The sequence below is a fragment of the Trachinotus anak genome, unplaced genomic scaffold (assembly GCF_046630095.1).
Source record: "Trachinotus anak isolate AG129_WGS33_773 ecotype Australia unplaced genomic scaffold, CSIRO_AGI_Tana_v1 ptg000013l, whole genome shotgun sequence".
Lineage (NCBI taxonomy): Eukaryota > Metazoa > Chordata > Actinopteri > Carangiformes > Carangidae > Trachinotus > Trachinotus anak.
In genome coordinates, this window is record NW_027273864.1 from 3,903,178 (window position 1) to 3,923,101 (window position 19,924).

Here is a 19,924-nt window from a genome sequence, read left to right on the forward strand (position 1 = left end):
AGTGGGCCACATACTGTACTGTGCCATACGTGGTCACGCCATTTCAACAAAAGCCTCCAGTAACACATAAAATATGCCTGGTAGAAGTGTCCTATCGATGGCTAAGTTAGATAAAGACGATTCTTCCCCAGAGACCACAGCCTTATCTTAAGGTTCTACAAATAAGAAAGTGTGTTCAGTAGGTTGTTACAGAGTCATTAGGTTCTCTAAATGAATGTGGAACAATACAACCATGTGTTACCAAAAATGTACTTTTTAATACTTAAAGGTCTCATATTTGTGAAGTGAGATTCCCATGTCTTTTTTGATTATAAAGCAGGTCGTCAGGACTTCTGTACCTTTGTGATGTCACAACAAAGCAGTCACCTGCTCTCACCCATGCACCAAACCAAGCCCATCTGGACCCACCATCCAACCTTGCAGGATTTGGTTTCTCTGAGTGTTTACATCAAAACTGCTATATTTCTATTTGATCAGTCAGAAAACAGACTGACCTGTTGTTACTAGAGCTCCAGAGAGAAGCCTGAGCGAGGAGATGTAAAACCACACAGAGGTGGTTTTTGGATCTTTAAACTACAAACATATCTTCTGATGATATCAACACTTCAAATAAAACACAGGAAAAGTGTAAAATATTGAAGTATTCTTAAAAGTAAGTACTCCATTACTTTAACTCAAGTGAAAAACTGACTGAACTTTCACTTGCATTGGAGTAATATTTGACCAGGAGTATCTATAATTTGATTCAAGTAATGGAGCGGTGGGGTTTGCCCACCTCTGATCATTTCCAGCTTGTTTCATCTTTTTGGACCAGGATCACTTTAACGAACTCTCCATAAGATAAAATGTCAGCATGAAGAGCCAAAGCCAGTTTTCCCCGGGGGATGACAGATGATGACTGTGATTAATGACTTAAGTTCTCTCATCACCAACAGTCTTGATGCACACTCACTTAGTGTTCACATGTGTGTGTACCTACGTGTTCCTGTGCGTGTGTGTGTGTGTGTGTGCAGCTCAGTCAGGACAAAGTCCTGACGCTGTACGCCTGAATGAGCGCCGTCACGCAGCCACCAGCTGTCCATGCAGGGACACTGCAAACATGATGCAATGACTTTCAGTGTTATTTGCAACAACTAAAATAGCCTAAAGATAGAAACATCAGCAAGAGGAAGTGAGGTGCATGACTCAGTATCAAAGCATAAATTCTAACACTTAATGTGATGACACGCTGCTGTATTACTGTGTTTGTTTTCCACACAGAGTGATGTGTCGGAGTGTGAAAAGTTGCAGTGTAGAGCTAACACGAGCTTCTGTCATCACAAGAGGAGCCACCAGCACTGTCTCAGCTACGAAGCCTTTCAGGGATACACAAGCTTTGTTGTTAATCTAGTTCAAGTGTGAGTAAATGAATGAATTTAGCTTCATGCATTTAAAAGGGCTGGTTATGAACAGAAGACAGAGGACGACAGAGAACAGGGAGCTTTTGGACTTGCTGCTTTGGCTGTGTTTGTGGGTTAGCTGCTGCTGAATCCTCCCATTAAACATCACTGGAACAGATGTCTGTAAGATCCTCATCTTGTCTCCTTCTTTCTGTTCCTGGGCATTACTATTCCAGTTTTGTACATGTTTATTTATTCCATATTTCTTTTTTCTGTTCTAAATTATTTTCTAGCAACTTTCCAAAATCAGCCATGATATTGTTTATCTTTAAAGGTCCCATATTGTATAAAGATAGACCATGTGTTTATGATTATAAAGCAGGTCTAGATTCTATATTAATACTGTGAAAGTATCAAAGCCTCAGTCCACAGAGAAATGCACACAGCCTGTATTCAGAAACTGAGCCTTAAAATGAGTCATCAAGACTTCTGTAACTTTGTGATGTCACAACAAAGCAGTCACCGCTCTCAGTCACGCACAAAGCCGAGCCCACCCAGACCCAATCTCCAACCTTGCAGGATTTGGTTTCTCTTAGTGTTTACCCTTAAATCTGCTATATTTTTATTTGATCGCTGAGAAAACAGTCAGCCAATCAGAGGAGATGGTCAGAGCCTCTCTTCTGATTGGCTGACTGACCTGTTGTTACAAGAGCTCCAGAGAGAAGCCTGAGAGAGGAGATGTAAAACTACATTGAGATGTTTTTTAGCTCTTAAAACCATAAATATATCTTCTTATAATTATCAACACTTCAAACGAAAACACAGGAAAAGTGTAAAAAATGGGGCCTTTAAATTTGCTCTGTGTATCTTTACGGGACTTCACATACCGTATGTAAGACTGCCCTGATTGTGTAACACATTCACACAGTGATAAAACACACAGCTAGTGGTGTTTCACATTTTTACAAGTGGTAATAAATAAAATAAACTTGGCACAGTGGCTTGGCAGTCTGGGAGCCTGTGCTCTAAATGCTAAATTAGTTTCTCCCTCTTAGACAGCCAACCTTTTCTAACCTTTGTGAGGTATTTTGACTGGAAGACATTATATCACTAAAGGATCTAGAAATACTCTTCACGTCCTGGCCTGTGCTCTGAATGTGTCTCAAGATAATGATAAATTTGCTGTAAAATGGTGATAGTACAGTGTAAAAGTCAGCAGGTCAGGACGGGCAAAGGTTCTTGTTCAGTTTCATTTACCACACAAACAATCCTGTCCTCCAAACAAGGAGAGGGTGTTCCTAACACTCCTTTTTTTTTTTTTTTTTTACACTAAATGCTGCAGTTACTTCAGCAGGCGGTAACTCACAGGCTAGGCACTGATGCAAGACATTGAAATAGACTTTTACAAACCTTTTTCCAAAATACCCTTCATTTCATTTATTCACTTCCTCCTCTTCTCCTCCTTTTCTCTTTCTTCCCCATTATCTGTGTGTGAAAATTAGACATTATAAACGCTTCTATTCCCTTTAGAGTTATGCTTCGCATATACCAGGCATTAATATCATAGCCACACAGATAACTCAGTTAGGCGGAGCGCGTGTGCATGAGCGAGCACATGTATACATAAATGTGTGCCCCTGTGCATGTGTTTGCATTGTGTATGCACGTGTGTCTGGATTTTCATCAGATGAGAGATGAGTTATCTGTCCCGCACCCCCTCCCTCGCCACATATTAATTACATCAGGCCCATGATATATGGACAGATTACTGTGTGTAAAACGCATTATTTCCTTATGGAAACAGGCTGAGGGAGAGATCCATCAGCCCGCATCACGGTCGGTTTGAGGCTCACTACATCATACGTGAGCATCCAGCTTACCTGCCACAATTAAGAGCTGGAATCAGAACTCCTGCAAACTGTTTGAATTCTGGACCATCCACCCCAGAAAAATGACAACATCAGTTTTTGGGTTTACCTGACAGGGACCCCTCTCTCAGAGCAGGAGGAGAACCTCTTAACCTCTTAGTGAGGTTAATGTTGGGCCAACAAAGCCTCTAACTGAGCAGCAGTGGTGGAGAAAAGAATTTTCACAGATTTTCATTTTCATAGCCAGTGTTTACTTTGTGCTAGTATGCTAGCAATAGCATAAATCTTGCTCAAATAGTTTTTTTGCTGCAGTTTAGGGACACTTACTTTTTTATTGACTCAAGCAGCAGTGACTGTTAAATGTGCACCTTGAGCTCACAAGTATTACACATATTAGGTATTTGCCAAGTAGCTTTTCACATACGATGAATTTGATTTGGTGTTTTGGTGCATAACAATAAACATGGTAAGAATAAAAAATGTAAAGAAAGATAGAGCAAAGCAAGTACTGCAAGTCAGATAGCTTAAATATAAACATAACATTTTTACAATAAAATATTTACAATAAAAACGTGAAATAAGTATACAAAAATATGCATATAACACAAATATGAACAATGTGTAATATGAATCAGGGAATGTACACAATTAGGAATCATATATATTGGATTTTTCTTATATATGACCAAATTGTGATACTGTTATTAAGGTGAGACTATGTGACGTTTGATAAAAAGAGACAAATGTGGATAATCATTTAATTTAAACCTTTATTAGTCTCACAAGTTATATTTATAAACCTACTGAAATGTTTTCACTTTATGTAGTGTGACCATAACACAAGCAGAGAAGAGCCACAGAGTCAGTTCTTTTAGAAATTGCATCGTCTGTCTTTAAAGTTGTTTCTCAGCAGAAGTTTGCTTACAGACAAGATACGTGAATATTACTTAAATTATGCTCCCAGTAGAGTTGTGGGCAGAAACAAAAGTGATGAATTTCAGTATATAAAAAATACATAATGTACATTAAAAAGATTTTATTAAAAATATTGGGAAGTTCACAGAAATGCACTATGTAAGAACTGCAGACTTCCTAAAAATCTTCGTATATGCAAGAAATAGTTGCACATTAGAAACAAGGGATTGAGGGTTTAGTCTATAGTAATGAACGTCACAACAGCTTATAGAGAAAAAAAGATCACTGTTCAAATACAGTCTCCTATCAACAGTTTGCTTCATTTAACCATGACCAGTATTCTCCAGAAACTTCACCCAGGAACCTTTAATTACCTAAACTTAACCAAATCTCAGCAACAGAGGTGACGCATCAGGAAATCATCTAATTGCTCATTTTGGATCAGACTGACAAACCACGTCATCCGGCTGATCTCGCGTGAAGTAATGACGATCAACCAGTTTTGTCTATTAGTTTAGAGGACTTGTTGATGAATTCACCCACGACGCTCTCGGCTTGTTGCTATTTGAGCCGCGGTGACTCAGAGGAAACGCTCTTCACAAAGTGAGCTGAGCACAAACATTGAGTTTGACCTTATTAGCTGGACGGCTCTTTGTTGCCGCAGCAATTGGAACAGGTTGGCAGGTTTGCCAGCGTTTATCAGAGCATATTAGACCTTCGCTGGGCTTCTATTAAACTTAATGAACATTTAAATCCTTTAATGGATTGAAGGGAATTGAGAGCGGCAAATTATCAGCTTGACGCTCTCCGCTGGTGTTGATAAAGACACCCACCGATGGAACTTGAAGAGACGCATTTGAGACAGCTGCCTCCCCCTCTTTCCTTCTCTTCGTCTCACTTTGTTCTCTCGCCGTGACCGCCTCGCACTCGTCTCTCTCCTTTGCTCCTTCTCTCTCTGCGCATCCCTCCATCACACGGTGTCTCTTTTGTTTCTAACACACGCTGTGTTCCTCTGTCTGTCTATAACAGAGGAGAGGAGGCTGTAGCTGCGGCGCCAGATCTCCGTCATTCATCAGTCCCCACGAAGGGAACATCATAGAGATCTCTCTCCAGGAGGGATGTGCTAACACAACCACAACACCATCCCATTACTGAGCTGTCGAGCGCCGCCTGCAACATTCTCTCACTGTCTCTCACTCTTTGCTTTATCCTCAGCATTTTCAGCGAGGGATCTTCTACCTCACATTCTAGCAGAGGGTAGAAACACAAATTACCCAGCGATACAGCTACAATCACAGAGCAGAGCAGAGCCGGCCCAGGGGCGGCTGAACTCTGGCCAGCCCAGCATCAGGTCCTGCTAATGGGCGGAAAGGGCTCAAGAGAGGCCCGTGCTTTGTGAGGCCTCGCTTGCTTCTGGCCGCAGCTCAGGAGAGACTGGCAGACCCAGCCGTATTGATCTGGTAGCTCCTATATTCCTGCCGACAGCTGGCTAACAAGGCTGATGTCTCAATAAAGACTGGTGCCTTAGGGAGAGAAGGGGGAGCAGCCGGTCAGCCGATAGCAACCTGTGTTAAGACAAACCGGCAGACAGAGGGAGAGGAAAGGTTCACGCCCTCTCTGTTTTTTTAATGCGCTCCCCACAACGCTGCCCGTGCAGACTTTCCCCCCTTCAGGACGACACAAGAAACTGTTCCTGCTGAGCGGGAAGTGAGACAGGGTCGTGAATCGAGGAACAAGACAACATTAGCAATCACTGACATGACTGCTGTGAAGTAGTGCTTTTAAAGTGATACAGAAGAGACTGCAGTCATTTGCTTTTCAAACAGCTACTGTAGCTTTTAGCTTTCATAACTTCAAGGTGAAATGTTGAGTAATTAAAACAGAGCTTCCCCAGTGCAGAGCACAACCCCTGACAGACGTTTCCTAGATCCCGCCGTGTCTCCTAATGCTCTTCTATCCATTATTGACGGGGAACTGACAGCTGTAAGCGACTGAGCAAAACAAACAAAAGGAGCGAAAGAAACACACTGACAGACTGATTGATGAGGCCGCTGATCTATTTTTGATACATGAGACTTCATGATATGATTTTGGCCACTGTGTGCGGCGAGGAGGTGGAAACAAGCAGCTCCACCAGTCAGTGAAAGGTGTTAGGAGCTGAAATATGAGACATGAAGGGAAACATCTCTCCTTGTCAGCAAAGCTGCTAAAGTGTCCTTGAGCAACACACACTGCAGCAACTCCAGCTCAGTGCAACAGCTTAAATGGGTTTTTTGTTGCTCTGTAATCTGTTTCAGAAAGGTTTCTCCTCCGAGCTATTAATTATGACAAATTCTCATGTGATGTTACTAAACACGCAGCAGTTACTTTATTGACCGAGGAGAGATCAATACAAATGGAGTCTGAGCCGATGAGCTGAGCAGTGATCAAAATCAAAAGCCTTTTTATTTTTGTTCCATTAAATAAAAAAATGGTCCTTTTGTTTGGCATTTTATTGCACAAAGAGAAAAAACTGGCTCCTTTCAACTTCACTTCCTGTTTTCCCTGTGATTTTGTAGCTTCAATATTAAGTGTTCAAATCCTAAAATAATGCAAACAAATAAATAAATAAACAAATAAAAGAAAAAATCTTTATTGTTATTCATTGCTCCCTGCCTCTGTCTCACTCTCTCCTGTTGGTCCTCCTGCAGCAGAGGTATGTGGTAACAGTCATCCACCTACAGTTTGCTCATTAGCAGCGAGTCCTGCTCTCTGCATGGGTCTTTTCATGTTCCTCAGTACTAACAAAAACCTGGAGGAACGTTCTCTATTTCCTCGCTGGAAATGCCAACCAGTGTGCAGGAGTTGAATCAGGGACAGCACCCGCAGACGGGAGGAGCGCTCGGGGAAACCACCACCTCCATACAGGCAAAAGATTCAGTACACACACACACACACACACACGCTAAATGTTGGAACTGCTGGAAATACAAGATCGGTCTTCATTGTTATTTTTATTTTATTCAATCACTATGTGATTTTTCTGAGGGCTGATTCAAATACTGATCAAATACTGATCTGTGCCCTTTTTCCTCCCCCAGAATAACACAGATTCAGGGATATCTCCCAGAAGTGTTTCGGCACCCAATAGTTCCTGTTTGCGGGACTTTTACTGCTGCAGTGATGTTTGAGTTCACAGCTTCCCTAGACTTCCCAAGAAGAAAATTTCTCTTCCAGTGTAAGTGTGTAATGTTTATTGATTCTTTGTTGTCAGTGCAGAAAAGTGTCTGAAAGAAAAAAAAAGTGAGCTTTTCAATTTTGCCCCTTTACTGCAGGAAAACACGACTTTATGGAGACCCAGCATGGTCACTGAAATAAACGATCATATGACGAATTATGATGATGATAAACATAAATTTAAATAAATTTGTCAAATAATCCATTACAAGTAATTCATTACAATATCCAATAATTTTATTGCAATTTTTATGTTATTGCAGCAGTTTTTAATTCAAAATGTTTTGTTTTCCCCTAGTTGTGTGACTGTGAGAGCAAGCGAACGGCCAGTCACCTCACTGGCTGTAAACTGTTCGTCTTGACTCGCAGACAAAGACTTCGTGACGAAAGGTAGTGAAATGGGCAAAAAGCTGTTGTGAAATAAAAGTGGACTCTACAATGAAAAAAACAAAAAACAAATGGAATAAAAGAAAAATAACATTTCATACCATTTCATCATAAGATGAGCAACTTTGAAAACTTTATTGGAATATTTCACAATTTGAAATTAAAAAAAACTTTCATGGTATACATGTATATGATTGGTATTTAGAGCTATATTTAATTTTGTAAATGTATTATTTATTAATAAAAAATGTGTACATTTTGAGTCTCCATACAACCAATAATAATAATAAATTCACACATCTCGTCCTGCAGATATCTCTCGCGCTGATGAAAACCTGGGATGTAGAAATATGTTGGAGATTGTGCCACACAGTTGAAACCTAACACATTAGCTTTACAAGTGTTTGTAATTATTTTTTTAACTATTTTTTTTTAGTTCAAAAGTGGTGGAGATGTATTGACCATAGATGGTATTTTTGCTGTCCAGTCAAAACAGTGTATCTCCAAGTTCAGTGATTTAAAAAACATTTTTTTGTAGATAAAATGAAGAAATAGGTGATGCTTTATGGAATATTGTCATAGTACTAAATAATCTATTTCAAAACCCATTGGTTTATGTGAAAAACACATTTTATCAGCTGATGGAAAGTTTTAAAGACGTGGTTTTCACAGGCCAGCGACGGGACGCACGTTACGGGGCTTTATGTCACAGGACTCACTGCATCATAAAATAATTCATTTTGAAGTTAAATCACCTAAACTTTACCCCTGATACAGCAGCACCTTCCATGACTTCTGAGACCAATTTCCATAAAGAAAGTAAAGCCTTACATCAGGTGATAAGGTGCTAAACTCCGTCCCTGCAAATGAAATATGTGGGTAAGCTGAGCTGAGGAGGCTTTACCTTCCTCCTCTACATCCCTGCTGGTCTGTTACTGATCCTCCTCTTTTTTTCTCCTCCTGCACAGAAAAAAAACGCAGTGATCTGATTCTATAATAATTACTGTGTCTCTCAGGATCCACGGCCAGATTCAATATCTGTCTCCCAAAGAAGAAATACGCAAACATGTTGTGAGACGTCAACATATGAAGATGAGCTTTTCCCTTTGTTCCTGCTTTGCTGACCCTCCTCATCACTCATACGCACTCATATACGTACACACACACACACACACACACACACACACACACACACACACAACGCTCCAACACAAACAAATACATGACCAGGTTTGAAGGACACTTAAGCTATGATGCAAAAACAATGCATCAGAACCTGACTGTTGTCAGTCAGTTGTGTAGTGGTGTGTACAGTTACTCTGAGTGTGACTGCAAACACGAACAATGAGCAAAAACAAAATGGCCGTCCACGGCTGCTGCTCGTACATCGAATCTACGTGCAAAGCCCAGCCACAGTGTGTGTCCCGTGTGAGTGCTCTTCAGCGCCAGGTGTGAGTGGCAGTGTGTGTGTGTGTGTGTGTGTTGTCAAGTGGAGCTCCGCGTGGTTGCGTGAACAGTTACCTGTTCTTCCACCAATTTAATTTCCAGCTCCTCACTCACTCAGGAGGTTATCTGGTCCATGTGCATGTTGTATTTGTAATTGCCCTGGAGTCGGACTGCTGCCAAACCAAAGCAGAGAGGAGAAATTAAATTTCCACTTCTATCATTTTTGAAAGCAATCAATTATCAACTATTTTCTTGGGCTTAATCACAGTTTTGCCCCCTCAGTCACTAAACTGAAAACAGTGGTCAGTCTGTAGCAGGATCTCGACATATCGATTTGTTTTCCTTGTGTTTATTTAGATTAATAAGTGTGTGGGATAAGAGCAAAAGTCTCATTTACATTCACAACTCTCTGACTGACTCTGTTTTTTATGGAGAGAGAAGGTCTTTACGCGATGAACTGGTGTGAACCAACTGATTCATTCACATTAATTGAAGTTTTGGCATTGAAGTCGTTTTTCAGTTTCTCAGTTTTTCAGGCTGCACGGTTTTTAGCTCGTGACAGAACAAATAAATATACTGAGAAAAACATTTCTGCCCATAACTTTCCAGCACTGTTGTTGCACATTTCAAGCACATGTGACCATATAAATGTGCTGCTCAACACCATTTGTGAATATATTCTATTTTCAACATTAATTAGTTTGCTTTTGTTTTGAAATGAATTTATTTTAGTTTAGTCTTCAAGGGGATTTTCAACCCTGAAATACCCTGAAAATAGTTTCCTTTATGTTAGGAAATGATTTACCACATTTAAGAGCACTTGGGGGCCCTTGTAACCTAATGGTCAAGGCACTTATATCTTTATCTCTGTCAACTTTTCAAATGAAGGCAAACATTTGGAAAAGTGGATCCTTTAGGAAAAAAATCCATATTTACCTATGATCCTTCTATGTAGCATATATCATCGAAACAGCAGGAATTTAAACGAACAATTAAACAACACGTTTTGCATAGCAGATAATATTTTGTTGTTGTGATCTATTCTTTTTCTTTTAATTATTGTTCTTTTTGGGCATTTATCCTGATAGTCACAGACAGAGAGACAGGAGATGTCACGCAGCGAAGGACCACGGGTGAGACTCGAACCCGGGCCGCTGTGGGTGGGACTAAGCCTTTATGATACGCGCTGTACCAGGTGAGCCAGCGATCTCGTTTTAGCAGCAGTTTATGTGTAACTCATAAGTTTGAAGCGAGTGACTCAGGTGTGCCTCTTCAGCGGGGACCAGGGTGAAGGGATTCAGCGAGCGGGGAGCAGGTGAGGGGACAAAAATAAAGTGACTCCATCACCTTATTTATCTCATGACACTGAATCATTCATTAGCAAATTAGAGGCTGAATGAATTTGAACAGCAAAGACACAAGAGATAGAGGAAAAAGATGAGGGCACTTCACGTGGAAGTCAATGAGTGAAAATTACAGGAACAGTGAGTGGGGGAATAAAATCTGACATGTAAATAATACAGGCCTTTAATGGTGGGTTATAAATGTGGCGCTCGCTGAGGCAACACGCAGGAGCATGGCTCAACTGGACAGACCTTCTGTGTGTGTGTGTGTGTGTGTGTGTGTGTGTGTGTGTGTGTGTGTGTGTGTGTGTGTCAGGTCCATGCCTCCCGCTCTGTGTGACCCGAGGCAGCCCGACTTTACAGAGCTTAATACAGGATAAGTGGCTGTCCTAACCTCTCCACTGTGGAGGCGATCCCACCTGAACCAAAGCCCTGATCTGGCTCTGTTCTCCACTATCTGCTCCTCTGCTGCTGCTGCTGCTTTTTCCCCAGCAGTGGGAAGCTGAAGCTGAACGTCAGGGGCGAATGGGGCCCTTACAGTCGAATTGCTGCTGTCACTCAGCCTCCAGAGACCAGACCTATGTCAGGAACCCTGTCACACAGACACCAGCAGACACACACACATATCGAGAGGCGCTGGGGGACTTCGCGGCGTGTGTGTGTGGCATTAGTTGAACAAGTGACAACAACAGTTTTCCGTCTCGTGGTGGAAAGATGAAGGACAGGAGGATGGAGGTAAACAAACCCAGGCTGGGCTTAGGGGAGCTGTGTGCAGTGTGCGCGCGCACGCATACACACACACTCACACACATGCACGCATACACATCGTTTAGGAGGCTCAAATGGAAAATACACAAGTGGAATCCATAAAGATGTTCAGTTCAGATCACATATGAAGAAACAGCGTAGACACACACTTTCACACACACTTTCACATCACTACCTAACCTCACAGCAGACACATGCGCTGTCACTGCAGCTGACACACAACCCGGGCAAAATATGAGCAATGTCAAGACAAGTTCACACACACACGCATGTGCGCACACACACGCACGTCGACATCACCCAGATTTCCTTGAGTTATTGTGCAGAGCAAACTTTGATGTCATGCTCCGGGTGATGACACACAAACACGCTGTCTGTGTCTGTGAGTGTGTGTTTACAGTTGTTGATGTGTGTGTGTGTGTGTGTGTGTGTGTGTGTGTGTGTGTGTGTGTGTTCTCCAGGAGCTCCACATGTATGAAGTCAACCCCTGCTGTCAGAGATGCATTATTTATTCTCAGATGAGCACACACACACACACACACACACACACACACACTCACACTCTTACCTTCGTTGCTGTTAGTTCCCGCCGTGCCCAGAGCCTGTAGTGATATAGTCCATAGCAGCATCGCAGCCAGCCCCGGATCTGAAGCCATGGTGTTCTCCCTTACACCCCACCAGTCTCCCTCTGCCTCTCTCTCCCTCTTTCCTCTCTTACTCCCTCGCCCTCACTCTCCCTCTCTGCCACTCGCTGCCTCTCTCTCCTCTCCTTCTTCTCCCTCTTGTGTCCCAGGGTTGAAGCGAGAGCGAGAGCCGGCACTGAGGAGAGTGAGTGAGTGAGTGTGTGTGTGTGTGTGTGAGTGTGAGGACTGCGAGCTCATTGGGTTGGAGTTAGAGCCTGCCTCTGTGGCTGCTTCAGTCTGCCGGCTCCCTCACACACACACACACATACATACATAGACTTTCGGCAGGCAGCCGGAGGGGGGGAGGGACAAGCACGTCTGTCAAAGTCTCAACAGCCAATAAGAGTGCAGCATCCGCCGGCTCTGCACACTTAATGCCTCCTCCGTTGCCACACCCTCCTGTACTACCTGCCCGGCCAACTCTCACTTTCTGTTTATCTCTGTGGGTCAAGAGCTGCCCCCACAAACCCCACCCCCCTGTTATTTACCCTCATTTGTCATTTGCTCTTCTCCCACACACACACACACACACACACACACACACACACACACACTCACCTACCCAGTGGCAAATATCTGACTGATGGGATGAAGTGAAAACAGCAGCATGTCTGCGAGGCTCAGGTACAATGATCAGTGATTGATCTACTGTATCGAATCATAAAGCTATTATCTACAGTATGTCCAGGTGCAGCAGAGTGTGACCTTACATCTGTGTGTGTGTGTGTGTGTGTGTGTGTGTGTGTGTGAGACCATGTGTCTGTTATTCAAGGACTAAGATCATGTATTGATTGGTGTGATGTTGGGGAACTGCAAATGTGCCAGATCACAGTACCTGTCCTAATCAATTGGTTTTCCAGTCTGGTCACACTGCAACACAATACACACACACACACACACACACACACACACGCATGCACGAACACAGACACACACACGCACAACTTCCTTCACACACCACTGCAGTGACCTGAGCTGTGTTGAAGTAAAATCATTACTCTCTCTCTCTCAAACACACACACACACCCACACCCACACACACACACACACAGTGGTTCACAAAGCTGATAGGAAATGAGATTTTTGCTCATGTGTCACGTCTCCAGAACTCTGTTGAGCCACATTTGTATTCATGAGGTGAGATTCATGTTTACTGGTGTTAAACTGATGTAAAACTAATAATATACAGTTGACAAAACTCCAACAACAGCTGCTCAGACTGTTTTTACAGCCACTGTCTCCACTGTCAACAATGAACTTAGAGTACAACTATAACACACAGTTACAGTGGTCACCATGCCAACCGACATCAGACTATTAATATATACTATTACTACTAATACTATACTTACCACAATTACTACTATAACTACTGCTAGTTATTTTGTATTACTACTCCAGCTACTGCCATAACCATTACTAATACTAATGTTACTCATAATAGTAATAATGATGATAATAATATTAATAATAATAATAATAATTGCACTTAGTTGGTACTGCTACTAGTGATGATATAATAATATTAATAGTGTACTACTACCACTATTACCACTACTGTGACAATAAACCACTACAGCACTATAATAATAATAATAATAATAATAATAATAATGCTCACTATTTATTCATACTTTAGTTTGTGCTGTGACTACTACAACTACAACTGATATAATAATAATCATAATCATAACAATAAACACATTGTTAGTAATTATAATAATACTACTAATGGTAATAATAGTGTATGTTCTATCTACTAATACGTCTACTATTATTCCTGCTGTTACTACTACTACTACTAATAATAATAAAAAGAAGAAAAATAAATAACTCACTAAAAAAAATGATTTTATTTGAACTTTTTTGAAAGTAGTTTAAAGTTCAAAGCTTTTAAAGTGTAATTTAGAATAGTGAAAGATGTTTAATAATTTCAAAGCTACATAAATAATTGTTATTATTGCTCCAATATTCCCTCTGCTGTATAATGGTTTATAGTTTACCTTCACCACTCCCTGGGTACGGAGGGAACTTGTAACTGTGGTCTAATGTTCACAGGATGAGGCTCAGAGGTGGGGCGGCTCTGCTGCCGTGCTCAGTTTACAGGACACGGCAGCACAACACTGTCGCCGCTCGGCTGCCATCACGACACGGCTGCCGCTGAAGCATCACCGCTTCATTTGCCTTGCACGCACACACAGCGGGAAGAACAGCGTCCCACACATCATACAAAACACTGGCCATGAATTTTGAGTGTGAACATACATGCATATGCAGCTGCCCTGCTGAGTGAAGGAGATGGAGAGTTAGTTCAGATGAATGTCCAGGCCAAATTCAAGCAGCGCTGCGCCTGCCAGCCCCCCCACGCCCCCACCCCCCTCCACCCCACAGGCCTAGAGACACAGGGGTTTCTGTTTGAATTGATAATGCTTCCTCCACAGCATGTATAGGGGAGCCTTGTGCCTACGTGCAATGTCCCGATAAAGAGTGGAGCGGGCGAGACACACATAGAAAAACAAACACAGAAACGCAGACAGATACGCATCACATCCGGCCAGACGTGGTTACTCTGTGTGTCTGTTCTGTCCCCAATCTGCAGTGTGTGTTCATGTGTGAGGCTCCGTTACTTTACCACTAGGCTGCACTGTCAGTCTGCCTGTCTAATAGGCTGCACGCCTGTGAGGACAACAACACTGTCATCTTCACCCTGACGCTCCGATCTTTTAAGACCAGAGGAGAGAACACTCTCTGAACCCTTAAACACAACGGGAGAAATCGCTGATTTCTGTCAGTGTCTGATGTTGATGCATGACCAGAGGGATTTGTGTTAGCTGGCTGACAAAGAAAGGGTTCAAACACGGAAATGAAATCTATATTTTCCGATTACTCGTATAACAAGAGGAATATTAGAAAAACACCCGTATATGTAAGAATGGTATTCTATTAAAATGCACTGCCTGGAGCTACTCAGAGACACTAAATGTTTGTTCTGTGTTTTAACAGCCAAAACATGATCTGCTTTACTGTGTTGTATTGAAACAGAAAATAGATGTGTATCCCCAGAAAACTCACACTGGCTGCTGTCTCAGTCACCTTTCACATCTGCGGTAATTGATTTTCTATGCTGACACACATCAGTGTAACATCTCAGTTCAGGCAGCAAAGTTAAATTCTCACTCATTTCTGGCTACCGGAGGTGGGAGAACATTTCAGAATAAAAAGTCCAAGAGTGTCTTGAGGCTCAGGTATTACAAGAATAATGGTGCAGCTCAGAATATGAATACAGACACAAAGAGAAGTAATAGCAATATTGTTCGGTCATTTTGTCCTTTTACCGTAACTGAAGCATGTGTGAGGGAGAGAAATGTGTGATGGATGTGCTATTATATACGCAGACTAAACCTCCACACACACACTCACACACACACACACACACACACACACACACACACAGGCAAGCTCATTAAAATGGCTCCCCATAGCTCTCTGCTCTCACAGTGAGTCTTTCAGAAGCCTTGTTGTTGTGTACTCATACAGTATATGCATCCGCCATAATGAGAAAATTTACTAACGACTATATCGCCGTGGCAACAAAGTAGGGAGTCCCCTGTATGTGTGAGTGTGTGTGTCTGACTAAGACCACCTTGTGATAATAAGTCCACCCATCTGGGTTTACCTGGGGTGGGGGGGGGGGTCTATGAGGAGCAGTTGGTATTAAAACCTTGAGGTGTGCGTCAGTGTACGGGGCAGTGCGTGTGTGTGTATTATGTGCGAGTGTGTGTGCGAGAGCAAGCAGATGGTGGGGGTCAGCGCGCGCCTACTGTTGTGGGGCTTGTTGGTGTGTGTTGGCTAAATATAGCGCAGTGGTGACAGAGCTGCTCAGAGCACAGTCACTGACTCTGTCACCGCTCTCACTTTAATTCTTTGATCAGTTCAGCTCCGCTCGTTTCACCTCAATGTAATCAAGTCACTTCAAAGCCAGTGAATTCATTTTAGGTAAATTAATTTCAACTGTAAACCAACTAGCCATAGAATGACACTGAGAGCTGTAATTTCACCTGACAGCTCTTATCATCACCAATTAACGTGATGATTGTTTTTTATCACAAAAGTATTTCCCCATCATTTCCTCTAACTTACTTTATAATTATTTGATAGAATTTACTGTATTGGCCGAAACAGAGGCAGGGCTTTTATTTCAAATTCCAGACAGGTGTTTATTTCTAATTTATTTTACCCTGTGTTATAAGTACATTCTGGTGCTCCTGTTTGTATTTGCTGATGATGATATTTGCTGTTAGTGTGATGTCTACATTTCCTCCTTGTTTACCTGCTGCCTTGATGAATTCAGGTTAATGTTACACTATTCTCAGATCATACTGACCACACTGTCTTTTAACAGAAATACTGTTTTAATTCACTTCATAATTCATGAGTCATAAGTTCTAGTTTGTCCTACTGAGCTTTTTTTTTTATTTGTTGCAAGGTCGAAACTTTCGCACTAAAGCAGATCTTTTTTTTGATGTTTACTTTTAATTTTAACTTGTTTAATTATATGACTCAATTTTCTACTTTTCTCTTATTTTAGTTTTTATTTTGTAATTTTAAAAAACAAATTGTATTTAAAGGTCCCATGTTGTATAAAGTGAGATTTCCATGTTTTTTTTATTTTTTATTATAAAGCAGGTCTAGGTTCTATATTAATACTGTGAAAGTATCAAATCGCTCCGTCCACAGAGAAATGCAGACAGCCTGTATTCAGAAACCAACCCACCATCCAACCAAAGGATTTGGTTTCTCTGAGCGTTGGTTTCTCTAAATCTAAAAAATATTTTTCTTTGATCATTCACAAAACAGTCAGCCAATTAGAAGAGAGGCTCTGAGCCTCAGTCCACAGGCTCTTAGCCTCTCTTCTGATTGGCTGACTGTTTTGAGCTTCTCTTCTGACCTGGTGTTAATAGAGCTTCAGAGAGAAACCTAAGAGAGGAGATGTAAAACTACATCGAGAAGGTTTTTGGTAATTAAAACAACAAATATAACTTCTTATGGATTTCAACATTTCAAATAAAACACCAGAAGTGTAAAATATGGGACCTTTAAGACAATGGATACGAAATGTGCTCTGTGTAGAAGTCGCTGATGTTTGGTTGATCCATCCATCCACCTCAACCTTTTTTCCCTCTACAGATTTTGTGGGTCTGTAATGACATTACACTGTTTCCTCCTCTGTGGCTCCTGATGGATGGATTCACTCTCTTCTACATCTTCTTTGCTGTTTTTTTTTCCATTCTTTGTGAAATTATCAAGAATTAAACTCACTGCTGTGTGCACATACAGTATGTGTCACATTAAAAGCCTTCCTGCAGCTCAAAGGGCATAATGACTGATGGTAAATTAACAACGATCAAAAGGGCAGCAAAGTAGAAGTAATTGGAATTAATTAATGAGTGAAAACAGTATTTCTGTTTTAAAAAAAAAAAAAAAAAGGAAGAATCCGGCATGAAATGAAGTGATGAAATTAGTGGTGTGGAAAAGTACATTATGCTTAAGTTACCATATTACTATGCCATTGTACAGGGTACCTGCCCCAGCCTGGACCCCTGGACACCCGGATGTCCTGACACATGCTCAATCCTCCTTCTCCTCTCGACCAACAGAGAAACACTGAGTATCTGAAACCATTCAAATCTCCTGTAAAGACCTTTTTGCATCTTCTCATCTGTTTTGTATGTCAGCCCCCAATTCTCTGCCTCCCCCTCCAACACAGAGGTCAGTGAACTCTTATCAGGGTGCTGCAGCTTACACAGCTCCGGGTCAGAGGTGCTGCATTTACCAGGTAGCCTCACAGAGATGAGCTTTTTGAGTAAGTTTGAGTCATTACAGGCTGCAAAATAAGATAATAAAGCATTTTTACAGATACAGAATTTGATATTGCAGACTTTACCAAAATTCCAGATAGGGATTCAAAAACAATGTCAAGCAATGAAGACAAAAAGGACACTTACAGTTCTGCGAAAACCTACAGGAGCTTTAGACAGTCACCAGTCTGCTAATGTAACCATCTGAATGCAGGGCGTCACATTTTAAGCCCCCCCGACATCTCCAGAACACTCAGCTGTGACATGTCATTCAGTGGTACGACTCTCTCCATAGCCATGCACTTGCATTAAAGCAAATGCTGCATCTAATTACCACAGACTGATGATGCCCCTCGACACAGAGACCTGGAAGGACCACCTACCCATGTGCACATGTACACATATTTGCAAATACACATGTCATGCTGTATCCAACAACATGTGTACACACACATTATTAACTCTCAGGCAATTCACTGTATCACATGTCTGATATTTGCCAGAAAATATGGAACACACAACCGAACATCAAACAACGCTGTCATAAATCACAGACTGTACAAATGGACCATGCACTGACCATACATACGCTCCAGCATGTGTTGTCACATCCACTTACACTGACACAGACACAATATAAACCATGTATACAGCTGCTCTCCCTGCGTTTGTTTTGTAGTATCGTAAAGACTTAATAAGACTGTTTTTCTTCCTTTTTTTTTGCACCTCTGTGTTTTGTCTCATTCCAAAATACTGCTGCATCTCACAAGCTTTCAGTTTCAACCTAAAGCACAATTTCATCCAGCAATCAATTCTCACAGATTATTAGCCACAAATAGCAAATCAACCATTTATCCAACCCACAGTAGAGACATCTGCTGTAAAAACACACACCAGTTCTGTGTGTGTGTGTCTGTGTGTGTGTGTGTGTGTGTGTGTGTGTGTGTGTGTGTGTGTGTGTGTGTGTCTGCACTCTAATTGCATGTGCGTGTACCAGAAATACAGCCAATCACAACCAAAACTTTCTCCAATTTTCCTTTGCTGCTGTCACACCAGTCACACCACTTTGGATAACCACAACTGAAAATCGAAACATTTAACTCTTAGGAGTGATGTGTCTTTGCCTAAATTTGTGCTGCCTCAATGGGAAATCTGTTAGTGTTTGCTTCCATCTGATTCTTTCAATAAACTTTATGCATTACTTCTGGCTATAAATGGTGCTTACATTTTATTATACAATTAAATGTTAGTCACTACATGCTATGAAGTGACCTCAGTGCAGAACTTTTTTACCAAATGTTTCAAGCAGGGAGCAACAACTCCTGACTATCCACTCCACTCACATACTCTTATGGGCACTGCCTACCCACTTGCTATTCTTGGCATTTTTTTTTTTTTTTATTGTGCAGTAAAGCAATTCAACTCAGACAACTACAGGGAAATATCGTCAAAAGAAAATATACAAAGTAAGACAAAGACAAATGACAAAAACAAGCTGAGGAATAGAATACAAATTCAGACATGTGGGTATGCAACAGGGGACACTGAATGAGGGTAAGTGGTATACACACAGTACATTCATAAAGTATTAAGACCCCTTTGCTAAAATTGTTTTAATTCATTTTTCCTTCATCAATCTGGAGTCGATATCCATCACGACAAAGTGGAAACAGAATTCTTGACATTTCTGCCAATTTAATAAAATCAAAAGAAAAACTGAAATATCACATTGTCACAATAAAGTGTTCAGACCTTTTCCTCTGTAGTTAGTTGAAGCACCTTTGGCTGTGATTACAGCCTTGACTGTTCTTGGGCATGACACAACAAGTTTTGGTCGCCTGGATGGGGAAATTTTCTGCCATTCTTCTCTGCAGATCCTGTCAAGCTCTGTTAGGTTGGATGGGGACCATCAGTGGACACCATTTTCAGTGTCTTGAGAGACGTTTGATTGGGTTCAAGTCAAATCTCTGGCTAGGCCACCCCAGGACCTTAAACAGAGTTGTCCCCATGTCACAACTGTGATGGTTTGGCTGTGCGCCTATGGTCATTGCTTTATTTGAA

At 41.5% G+C, this 19,924-nt stretch overlaps 1 protein-coding gene and 1 long non-coding RNA gene across 4 annotated transcripts in view; one reads left to right on the forward strand and one right to left on the reverse strand.

Annotated features, from left to right (window-relative positions):
- The window catches only part of epha8 (eph receptor A8), a 118,544-nt gene extending 105,010 nt beyond the window's left edge, over nt 1–13,534 (reverse strand). For all 3 annotated transcript variants that reach the window (XM_071494222.1, XM_071494221.1, XM_071494224.1), the window contains exon 1: nt 11,891–13,534. In XM_071494222.1, coding sequence (XP_071350323.1) covers nt 11,891–11,978 — 88 coding nt within the window. In that variant the 5' untranslated portion in view covers nt 11,979–13,534. The remainder of the gene's footprint in view (nt 1–11,890) is intronic.
- Nucleotides 4,370–9,297, forward strand: LOC139630613 (uncharacterized). The gene is made up of 3 exons (XR_011693193.1): nt 4,370–7,069; nt 7,243–7,379; nt 7,677–9,297. It is a non-coding gene; the product is annotated as an uncharacterized lncRNA (long non-coding RNA).
- Nucleotides 13,535–19,924: the final 6,390 nt, after the last annotated feature.